The 12479-nt window shown below is 38.7% G+C and overlaps 1 protein-coding gene across 8 annotated transcripts in view; it reads right to left on the reverse strand.

Annotated features, from left to right (window-relative positions):
• Nucleotides 1-12479, reverse strand: part of ltbp1 (latent transforming growth factor beta binding protein 1) — a 178605-nt gene that overhangs the window by 52557 nt on the left and 113569 nt on the right. For 4 of the 8 annotated variants that reach the window (XM_039621402.1, XM_031748978.2, XM_031748977.2 and 1 more), the window contains 4 exons: nt 9328-9492; nt 6942-7103; nt 5193-5215; nt 3226-3328 (listed from right to left, as the gene is read on the reverse strand). The exons of 1 other annotated variant lie outside the window; for it this stretch is intronic. In XM_039621402.1, the coding sequence (XP_039477336.1) occupies nt 3226-3328; nt 5193-5215; nt 6942-7103; nt 9328-9492 (453 nt within the window). The remainder of the gene's footprint in view (nt 1-3225; nt 3329-5192; nt 5216-6941; nt 7104-9327; nt 9493-12479) is intronic. 3 more of the 8 variants (XM_031748979.2, XM_031748981.2, XM_031748980.2) reach the window with 3 other exon arrangements.

Raw genomic sequence — 12479 nt, forward strand, 5'->3', positions numbered from 1 at the left:
TTGGTGTGTGGAGTCAGTGATAGCCCTGGAAGCTAACCAGCCTATTTTTAACCGGTTACATGAAGTCTGAAGAATTTCTGGTTCGGTTTTGTGTGTTTAGCGGACTTCTGCGCATTTACATAACTGCTTGTTTAATCGCGGCTTGTTTTCGGTGTGTTTGGTGGTTGTAGAAATGGTTTATATGACATTTTAGCTGAGATTCTGAGGTTTCTGTGGATACCACACATGTCTGGATTTATATTTCTCAACCGGCGTTATAACCGATTAAACGTGATCTCCTCCTTTTTGCCCCGAATGCCGGGGGAGTGGGGCTTAAGAGGTTAAGTTTAATTCAAGTCTCTTTCATTTCAATAAATGCCAGGATTACTGTGGAGAAGCAAAATGTGATGCTCTAAACAGTGAAAAGACATAGCCAACATTCTGGCACTGTGCTCACAACGTCAATTAATAGAACTACGTTTTAAAACGTAGTTCTATTAATCTGCGCTCATTACTCTTGAACTGGAACCGGATGTAAGTCCCCAAAAACTGAATTGTAGAACTGAAACTGAATGGTGAGAAGTGAATCTGAAATTATTCGAGAGCTAAACTTTTAAAGGATAAAATGCAGTTTCAAAGCAAATGAATTCATTTTCAAAAATAAAATTCAATTTCAATTTAGTGATGATCATTTTCAAACCAATAAATTGAATTTCAAATTAGGCTAATTCATATTCAGTTTTTAAAAGCATTTATTCAAGTTACAATTCAGATTCAATCCGAGCAATTCAAATTTAACTTATTCAAATTCAGTTTCTGATGGCACCGATTTCTGCCCATAGGTTGCCTCCAATGTGGCAACCTGAAAAAAGTGGCTGCCCAGAGGTTGATGGTGCAGCACCCTAAACCATTGGGCAACTGCTTTTCGTTGCAAGACGACTTTGTTTCAAGTACTTGTATTTGGCCCCAGACAGCCAAAAAATTCTGTGCAATCACTCACAAACCATTTTTTTTCCTGGTTGCATGGAGGTTGTCATCCTACTTCTACTCATGTGTGACTGACACCTAAAATAAGAGAGATGGGGGAACCACCAGTGGCAGTTAAAACAGGAAATGCAGCACTAGAGTGACTAGGTAACAAATAAGGACAATGGGAAGGATAATATCACCCGATCTTATATTCTGCACAAATGTACTGAAAACTTTGGCATAAACATCATGAATGACAGAATTTAATTATTTTTTTACTAACAGACAGGGCTCCTGAAGGGGCGCATTTAATTTTTGTCATAACCATCACTCATCACCTCAACCTGCTTCTGCAAAAATGTGATCATATGACCTCAACTGTTAACACTTCTTAATGTCCCAAGGACTACCTTTGGCAAGAAGTTTAACAGGTTTAGAAAGGACAGCCTTGTGACTATACAGAAGAGAAATTTCAGAAAACAAACGATTGTTCTTGGTAAAAAGGCAGTAAGCCCAACAAAATTTACAATCAATCTTACATTATGAATAAAACTGCAAGCCAACACAAAAAATAAATAACCCACCCCCAACGAGCTTCTGTGGCTTACCCTCTCTGTGGAGGTAGTCGATGCTCATCATCTGAACAACTCAAGTCAGCTGTCTTACACATGGTTGTGGTTGTGCGCAGTGAAGTAAACTGAGACAGTATTCAAACTGTTCAGTTTTTGAATAGTAATTAACTCAAACTTGAAATATTCCAAATACCTTACTGGTATTTATGAGATATAAATAAAAGATTTAAATTATTCACTTTGCATAATGAATATACAGTATATGGACAAAAATACTAGTCCAACTACACATTACACCCACAGAAACTGCTGTGGAAATCCATGCCACTTACTGATGTCAATGACAGAGGAGGGGAGGAGCATTTATTTTGTCAGCACAGCATTGTTGACTTATGTGCCATGTAGGTACACCCAAATAGGTACACCTATATGGCCTGCCACTTTGTGGCTAATTTGCTATGGTTCCTAAATAAATTCCAACAGCTCCATCTACTCCCTTACTTTACCCTATGATCCAAAACATATAGTTTCAACATTCTATAAGCATTAATTATAAAATAAATTTACCGTAATGCTTTATATATTCTTTATTTATATATATGCGTTATGGTTGTACGAAAATTATTTCAAGTCTTACTAAGGGTTTGCTGTAGACTTTGTGACAAGATGCTACTGAAGAGCATGCTGTCAGATGTAGCCCTTGCTTGTAACATGTGGTTTAAAAAAACATCTGATATTGATGGTAAAAATGTACAAGTTGTGTCATCAAAATAGGACTTTACTCACCAATCAGTGACATTTCCATCAGTACAATAAAACTACAATACAATAAAACCTGTGTGCAGTTAAGACTAACAAAGTGATCTAATGCTGGGTTCAGATGAGACAATATCAAACTGATGATGCCTATCCATACCATAAACAGACATCAGGGACATAATTGATGGTTTATTTTGTGTAGTCTGTGGATACCAGATGACTTGAGCAGATGGTAAGATAGTGTGTTGTTAACACTGATCTTCTGTGCCCTTCTTTTAAATTCTTACAACCTCGGTCTTATGTCTTGTGCATGCACAGCACAGAGAATTTAAAAAAACAACAACTTATTTGTAACATTCTGTTAGTATGTCTTGATGCATTCTCAATCATCCAGGAAAGTAAATCTCCAAAAGTTGAATCTGTTCATCTGGACGTAGCGTTTTGTGGGAGAAACGTTTCGTCACTCATCCAAGTGACTTCTTCAGTCTCATATAGGTACACATCCAAGAGACTGAAGAAGTCACTTGGATGAGTGACGAAACGTTTCTCCCACAAAACGCTACGTCCAGATGAACAGATTCAACTTTTGGAGGTTCTGTTAGTAGGCTTTTTTGAAACCCAGTACAATTAGTACCATACATACTGCTTGGGATACCACTTTTACAGGCTTGTTTCCAGTAATTACCTTGTACCTCTTTCACAGTGATATTTTGCATGTTGTGAAAAACAACAAGCTATGATGGTTTGAGACCAACATATCACTGTCAAGTCAATAACAAGTTTTAAAATGACTCAGTAATCACCATCACTGAAACAGCACTCTTTTCAGACCACTGGATCAAGATATATTAAACCCAAGTATTAAAAATTGCTTTGTCTGAACCCATCGTAAGCTCGATAAGCTGAGTCTGAAACTGCTTTGAAGTTTAAAGGGCAAAGCAGAAACCTGGGTAAGGTGCCTCCATCTTGATGGTGGAAACACCCGGAGATAGCTGGGGCTGGATAGGCTCAACTACTGGACTAATGCTACCCACAGGAATTACCAGCTCCTTCAATGAAAAGACACAGACAACACCAAAGACATAAAATCAACATAGCATTGTATACATATACTGCTCAAAAATATTAAAGGAACACTTCAGCGTATGTAATCAAGTCTGTTAACCTTGGGATATTGGTCTGGTCAGTCAAGTAAAAAAGGGGGTGGTTAATCAGGTTCAGGTACTTTGGCATTAATGAAATTAACAACAGGCGCACTAGAGGGGCAACAATGAGACCAACCACAAAACAGGAATGGTTTTACAACTGGAGGCCACTGACATTCATCTATTCTGACTGTTTTTTCATTTGCCTAGGGTCAGTGTCACTACCAGTAGCACAAATAGTCCAACTCCTCCAGGATGGAACATCAATACCATTTCTGGACGGTTTGCAGTGTCTCCTAGCACAGTCTCAAGAACACAGAGGAGGCCGCAGGAGACAGGCAGTTATTCTTGGAACGCTGGACAGGGGCAGCTTAACCCATCAGCCTTAACCCATCAGCAGGACCGGCATTTGCTCTTTTGTGCAAGGAGGAACAGAGATCTACAAAATGATTGCTGTGAATGTCTCTGACAAGAATCAGAAACAGACTTATGAGGATGGACTGAGGGTCTGACATCCTCTAGTGGGTCCTGTGTTCACTCCCCGACACATTGGGGTGAGACTAAAGGCTTGGCATTTGCCAAAGTATACTAGAAATTATAGTTCTAATACCAGTGATAAGGGTTAGATCCATTCACCCTGAGCGTATGTGACAGGAGAAGCCATAGAGAACGTTATGCTGCCTGTAACATCATTCAGAATCACTGGTTTCGTTTTGGGTTAGTGATATCCATGGAGACATATCCATTAAGGCCCCTACATGCTAGGCAACAGCACCCTGGACTGCCATTAGGTAATGGGATAAAAATCTTGAACGCATCGTTAGACCCTCCCGGGTCCCTCCTGATGCACGCCAATGCCCAGCCTCATGTGGCAAGAGCATGTAGGTAGTTCCTGCAGAATAAAGAAATTGATACCATTGACTGGCCTTGAGTTCCAGTCTTACTTGACCTAAATCCAATAGAACACCTCTGGGAGATTAGCTTTCTGTCAGGCTGATAGCATCAGCCTGTGCCTTAGACTGCCCAGTAGCTCAGTGATATCCTGAAATCAGCTGTTATCTCATTAGGAGCATGCCCCAACCTTGGCACGTGGGGATGATACAAACAATGGAGTACCACTTCAAATTGTTCAAATGAAATGTTGGCAAAACGGATTAGCCTGCCACATCTTTCTTTCACTTTGATTATGGAGGGTTTCTTTGAATTAAGTTCTCTGTAGGTTGATCATTTTCATTTGCATCAAACAATGTGGCATCCTTTCAGTCCTAACACATTACCCAGTCCATATCTGTATTGATATCCAGCAAGATTTTTCCCCCACTGAGATCTGATGTGTTTTCAGTGTTCCTTTAATTTTTTGGAGCAGTGCATCTTTAGCCATGACCCATGAATCATTTAAGCCTCCTACTACTTACGTCATGCAATGCAGGTACTGTGCTGAGAAGCAAATTAGCATTTAGCTTGCATGGCAACTGGCTGCAATTTAATCACAGAGCAAGAATAAACAGCTTGGCAAAAGGGAGCTAGAAGCGTGGAATATCTAGATCTGGGACCATGTCAAAGATTTCAGTCTGGTTCTTAAAGTCTACATGAGATGTAGAAATTGACTTGCTGCTCAACTGACCAGCCAAAGTCATGCAGCAATGTTGCTGATTTCATGCAAACGTGATTTTTAAAAATCTTTTGCAGCTAAGTGTATTTGCTAAGCGTATGCAGGCAAACTGCTTTTGCATTTTCACCCTAAAGAGTGAAAAGGTACCAAACCTACCTGCTCTGGTGAAGTGGTTGCTACTGACCAAAGAAAAAACACAAACAAAAATTTTGAGTGAAAGTTTGTGTTAATGTAGCAAAGCTCAAACTTCTTTTTTAAATGTCAGATTTAAGATACTCAAAGCTAATCAGTCAAAAACTGTTTCAACATCATAAACGCTGAATACCTTTAGACTTTTCTTATTGCTTATTAGCTGTTGAAATGCTATAAATTCTTACCAATACTGCAAGAAAAGTAACAATTGCTTCCCCAATCACAGCGTTTTGGTAACACTTTATATGAACGACATACTATTAAGCATTAGTAAGGTATTAGTTAATACTTTATTCACTAATTATAAAGCTTCATGCTCTGCTCCTTGTCATCCATCATCATCTGTCGGTTAGAAATTCACAAGAATTGTTATTTTTCTTGCAGTATTGGTAAGAATTTACAGCATTTCAACACCTAATAGGTCTTCATGCAAATTGTGTTCAAGGTCACATTTGTTATTCTCAGTAGATTTAAATTCTCATTAGTTTGTGCAGCTGTGCCTCAAACTGTGATCCATAATCACAAGAATTTCCCCGACTCAGAACAAGATTCTTCCTATTGCCCTTCAAAAATATGGCAATTTTTTTAATGTGAAACACCTCAATTTCAATATCCAACCTTTGTTTAAGTAAATGCTTAACTACATATATACAGGTCCATGTTTGATGTTGTGAAAAGATCATAAACAGCACACACCACATTTCCAGGTCTCAATATGACAACAGTAAGGATTTAGAAAAAAAAGCAAAATATCTCCTCCTTCCACCCAGCACATCTTTTGCTGCTCCAAAGTACCAGTGTATATGGCTGCCAGGTGCCTCATTACTTTCTGGTGGTATCCAAACACTAATCTGCACAGGTTTAGGGTGGTGGGTTTTTGTCCGATTGTTTTTTGAGGCCTGTCCTCTGCCTGGAAAACTCTGTACTCCTCTGCTCCAGCAAAGCTAAACAGTAATTTTGTTTCTGTCTGGCTTTGGCTAAGATGTTGCAAAGTTTCTCCTTCCCTTGGTGGCTGCCAAGCATGTCCTGAATAATAACAGGAGAGGATGAGGCTCCTCTCTCAGGCAGGTTTATCTCCCCTTTGCTCTCTTTTTGATGGCTTGTGGGCTGGGCTTTTAGCAGGGAATGAGTGCTCAGTCAAAGCACTAATCCCTGTCCTCTACAAATAAGTGTCACAAGAGGGATGTGTTTCTCAAAATCTGGCTTCCTAATCACATGCAAGAAGATCATAAATCAGAGTTTTTAATGTTACTTTAGAGTTGTAATTTGCAAACATGAGATTCCTGTTTATCCCACCGTCTCGGCATTTTTCACAACGACACTGATAAATTAATACCACACTTCAAACAAGAGCAAGTGGGTGTAATTTGTTACACAGCTTGATCTTTTTCACATCTTCGGTATTCAATAAAGTGCAAAAAACATTTTACAAAGTCTCTCTGCTGCACTGTGTAAATGCAATCCATCAGATATATTCATTGCTTTGACAGCACATTGAGTTCAGACACTTTAAAGTGTGCCAAATAAAATACAGCTGTGGAGTATTCACATCTTAATATCTCAAGTATCTAACTGCTGCACCGCAAATTCTGCAACAGAGGGCAAGTTGATGTGTCTTTGACAAAGACGGTGGGTCGCTCAATTATCGTGTTTCCAAACACATAAAATATATAGACTAAATTAACTAAACATGCACTGGTATACAAGACTAACCTGGTATAATCTCTTCCGGTGTTCCAAACGCCTCCACTGGTCTCTCTGGTGTTGGTAGGGGTTGGGGTGGGTCAATGGGCTCCTGATAAACTGGCTTATTGACAGGAGGATTTGGTAGAACAGTGTAGCCCATTCCACCAGGACAGATTTCTTTGAACTTAGCTGCATGACAACACATGACATGAGTAGTTAACTCTATATCTGTATTCTTAGAATGAATACAAAAGTACTAGAATAAAAACTTGAACAAAATCCACCATTAACCAAGTAGAGGGTACTTTGAACACATTTCTGATAAAGAAAAAAAAAAGTTGGCCTCCATGAATACACAAAGCATTTTATGCTCTACCTTCCCACAACTTTCCATTCTTTACTAGCTCTCTGTTCCTTCAAATCTATATTAAGTAAATGTCTCAGCCTTATCAAGATAACTTCCACTCTTCTCTTGTGTAACAATATAAAAAGACAAATGGAATGAGATAAAAAAAAAAAGAGGAAAAACTGATATTTAACTAACTAAGAAGGCAATAACTAGTCAGTTCCCACGATGAGATAACAGAGAACCCACCGTAAAAACAGTGGATTTCTTTTTCACTGAACAAAACACCTTAAAATTAGTAGAAAAACAATTTAGAAATAGAAATATATGACATATTTTGATTGGAGATTGATAATTGACACACCCAGTAATGTTTCAGAAATGAGGAAAATCCCAGGCTGGAACATGTCCATATCCAGCTGTATTTTAGAATCCTAGCTTGTTGTTGAATGTCCTATCTCCTGGGTTTTGTATTTCCAACAGTGTCGCTGTAGACAAAAAATACTACCTTGACTGTTCATTTGTTCTTTTGAGAAAAAGGATTTTACTATTTGCTTAACTATTTTTTTTTAAAACAACAGTCCATCTAACACAAGTCATATGTGTGGATAAGGAAGGTTGAGGCTGTTTTGCTGCATCACAGGCTTCTTTCTTTTTGACAGATTCAGGTCAGATTTGAATCCCAGCTTAAGATGTGCAGAAACAATTTCAGTTCCAACTTAGATTAAGTTTGATCACATGTGTGATTCTTGTACAAGGAAAGACTGACGTTTTAACATAAACATCTTCACAGTTTAGCAATACTATTTTCAATCTAGTGTTTCTCTTCATCTCAATTAGTAAAACACAGGTGTAGCTCCTGCATAATGATATTATTTTTGACTGTTGGTATCAGAATCCATTTGTACAAGATTGTGGTGTGACGTATAACATGAATGAATAACGTACTAATAAACCCTGACTCTTCTAACAGCAGACCTTGCAGCCTGCAATTAAAACTGCCAGCAACGTGGCAAGACGTGTTACCTAGAGAAGACACAGAGCAGCAATTTCTACTTATTTTGTGAGCTTTGTATGACAAAATATCTGTGATATTCTCTGTAACTCGTCTTTACTGCTTAGTTGAATATTCAAGATATAACCAGGAAAACACACAAGGACCATCACAAGGACTTCATTCTATCTGTTTAGCCTTGTTTAAATAAAGGATGCATTTGGAGTGTTTCCACATTTTGTTTGTTTCTTTTTTTGTAAATTTACATAAAGTAAAGGTGGTCAAATATCCCATTAATAGGTTTTCAGAAGACATTCTTTCAGGACAATCTAAGAACTTCGTTTGTGCTTTACCAGTGGAGTATTCTGTTTCAATAAATAAGAAAATTAATTTAAAACAAAATGTAGAAACTTTAAAGAGTCTATGGTTTCATAAACACTGTATATGAACATAATATTGACAAGGAAGGAAATGAAGACAGACTTATTTGTTATGTATGCTTTTAGACAATAAGTGATGCTTTTCATAATTCTCAGTACAGATACATAATAGATCATCTTGAGTCATCGTCACAAAATATGAGAATTAAAAGCAATCTGAGACAGCTGTTGGATTGGTGCTATATAAACAAACTGAAATGAAAAATGAGTGGGTGCCTAGAACAATATAAGGAAATGCATCTACCTAGAAATACCAACCATCACTGTGTAACTGAATTCCACAGACATACTGAGATGTGTCGAAACAAAGACAAACAGGCAAGTGATATAAAACAAATTAATGCAAAAGGTTTTGCTATTCTAATCTAAAAGCAACTCTAAAAGCAGCTATTCAGCCAAGCTGTGAAACCCATGCAGACAGAGAGTGGCAGGATAACAGACTGGGACATAAGTTCAAGCTCATCATCATCCCAAAGGACGGAGCTTTATAGTTTGCTGATTTGCAAGGCGTAAAAGTAAATTATAAGACTGTTAAATAGTGTTTTTCATCATGTTTCCCCCATAGAAGTCACAACAGAAAGTTTGGGGCCTTATTCAGGCAGGACAACTATCTGACATTTCTTGGGGCCTTACCTGTTCCTGGAGGGGGGCATTTGTCACAACGAGGGCCCCAGGCTTTGCCCACACTGCAGCAGCAAAGCTGTTTGCTCAGCTGGGCAGACACTGGGTGCAAACATTGCCTCCCTGAGCTGACCAAACGGAAGCAAGCCCCCTTCTCCTCTTGGACGGGTGTTTCGGCTGAAGAGGAGCAGAGAAGGAGGGCAAAGAGGAGGCGCAGGAAGTGGCACACCAAAGTGCAGGACACACAAACATGAAGGAAAGAGAGGATAAAGAGTAAAGAAGTCCCCTTCACCAGAGCAACCTTCCCCCCGTCAGAAACGCAGTCTAAATATATGTCTAAAACAAAACCAGAGTACATTAAAGAGAGTACATGTTTTACAGCAAGAGGCTGGGCAACCACATTTTGGTGCTGGTACAAATAACTACACACACATTTAAACACCAGAAAGAAAAGACCACATGATGAAGGAAAAACCTGGGGGAAAAAATGAACATTTTCATGCCAGTGCTTCATGCACTAACAAAGTGCTGGCTGAGATGAAGGCATGCAGAGAGTTTGGCTTGGTTTATGTGTTCTAGGGCAAAAACTAAACTCCACAAATAAATGCTGGAAGCAGTTCTGACTGGAAAACAGACAAACTAATGACCCCCATGGGGAACCCAGACTGGTTTCCTTTTTGCCAGAAACATTACCTGAAGTAAACCATTTAACTTACTGGTTAAATACTTGACCTATTTTCCCAACAAATACCTTGATTAAAAACATCAGGAATGACTGAAGTAAAAGTCATTATTAGGTTTGTACAGTTCATTCTCAAAGTTAAAAAAGGGTTGCTTTTAAAAAAAATATTTTTAATGCTACTTTTGATGCCATTTGAAAATTTACACTATCAGGACATACTAAACATAATCTTCTCCTGAGCAGCTCTTAATACAGGTGTATACAAAGTACATATTACACCATGTTCTTATTTAATTAAGAAAAACTAGGCCAAAATGCTTCAAGCACAAGTTCACTATTACAACTTCAAGATGAGGCCAGGTGCTGCTAATCAAATGCACTCGACTGGCCATCAGCAAATCTGAGCACCTCTACAGAGAACACGTATGCTCCGTTTACCATGATGAGGTTAAAAAAAACCAACACAGCCCTTCAGACAGGAACTGTGTCTAGGCATAGTGCTCAGGAAAATTTCAACATTTTAAAGTTCCCAGGAGCAAAATAAACTCAATTAGAATGAAATGGAAGAAGTCTAAAACCACTAAGATTCTTGCTACAGTAGGCCATCTGACCAAAATGACTTAATAGGCAAGGAGGGTCTTGGCCAGGACGGTAACTAGGAAATCAACAGCCACTGTGGGGTTTGTCTGCAGAAATGGGACAACCTGCCAGAATGAAAACTAACCCTGCTGTACTGCGCCGGTCTTGCCTTTATGGCAGAGTGAGCGGATGGAGCCCCTCCTCAGCAAAATGCAGATGTCACCCAAAATGCTCAAAGGGGTGTGAGAGCGTGAGAAAAATCTTTCTGTGGTTTGAGGAGACAGAAATTGGGCTATTTTATCTAAACGGTCTGAACAGTGTTTGCCAAGGTATAGCATGCTTGATTCAGCATCTATTCATCATGAATATATTAGTGTGTGTTCAGGATTTAGATAACAGAAGTCACAAAGCCCCAGGGAACTGATAATCTCACAGTTTATGATACAGTATGCTTCAAACATATTGCCCACATGTCCCCTTTACACTAAAGCAATGTAAGAATAAGGGTGAAGAAAAAGATACAGCATGAAAAACATGTAAATCATTGGGGTTCTCTTTGAGTGGAGTGTAGGTTTGAGGAGCCGTCTGCTGTGAGTGGTAGTAACGAATGGACACTTGGCTTTCATTAGCCACAAGAGGAAAAAAGGCACAGTCCCATGCACCAATCTATCTATTCTGGGGCTGTCAAAAATGGATTGATTGTCAGATATTAACCGATACTGAAAGTTAATATCGATGCATCAATATCATCATCAGTGTCATCTTTGCCTCCTCCAGTTCACACACAACTTCAGCTCCTCCCCTCACTAACAGCCTAAGTAGTTCACATTCACAACGCTGAACAACACTGTAGGAGGTATTTCAAGAGAGGTCTGTAAAGCTCCCGTTTCACAACACTTAAGTACAGTAGTAACTACAGTAGTAGTTATCATAAATGTTAACCCGGCCCCATTTAACGATTAGCAGTTAAACAATAGCCAAATTAGCTGTCTATTATCATTAACATAGCGACCGTAGTTAAAGATGAATAATTAATGAATTAATAATAAAGCTGAATGGGTTGCAAATGAAATATTTAATCATGGCAGAGCACATTACAGACACATGGAGAACCGGGTGGATTACTGATTGCGTAGCGCAGCAGGGGAAATGTAGCTGAGTAGAGTCCAGAGCGTGGAGAACTAATCCGAGCACATTTTGGAGCTGAGCAGCCAAATCGGAGCAGTGTGAGGGCTGAAGAGCAGAGCTGAGGATGTAAGAGCTGCAGACTGAGGCAGAGTAGTGTGAATGGTTCATGAGAAAGAAAGGCTGCAGGCAGATGTGGACAATATGATAAAGTTGAACTTTTCTACCTTTGCAATCATTTATTAAAATGTCCTTCTTATCTTGTGAAAACCAGTTGTGAGGTCAGTTTTAAAAAGCAGGCAGTAACCAGTTTCCATATTTCACAGTGAGTTATTTTAGCACATCTAATACCGCACAAAGTACACTGTTAACTTTTCCACAATGTGTTTCCTCTACAAGAATTAAATCATTCTGATGTCTTTGTTTATCAGCAACATTGAAATGACCTAAATAATTTATTAAATGAATTCAACTTATTAACTTAATATTAAATACTTATTTTGTTAAATCTAACTATATTTGGGAAAATTGGCAGAAAATACTCAATAATCGGATGTTATCAGTTATCGAGTATTTTCCTGGGTATCTGTATCGAGTTGGATATTCTAGTTTTGTGTTAACGCTAATTTATACTACACTGCAAAAGAAAGGCAACACATGCTCATGGCATGTTTTAAAATAATAACTTTAACACTTGTGCTCAAGAAATTGCCCAACTGGCTACAATTCCCAGTATTTACCGACCCGTAATGACATATTTCGGTTTTGGCTGTGTGTA

This window comes from Oreochromis aureus, linkage group 13 (genome assembly GCF_013358895.1).
Source record: "Oreochromis aureus strain Israel breed Guangdong linkage group 13, ZZ_aureus, whole genome shotgun sequence".
Lineage (NCBI taxonomy): Eukaryota > Metazoa > Chordata > Actinopteri > Cichliformes > Cichlidae > Oreochromis > Oreochromis aureus.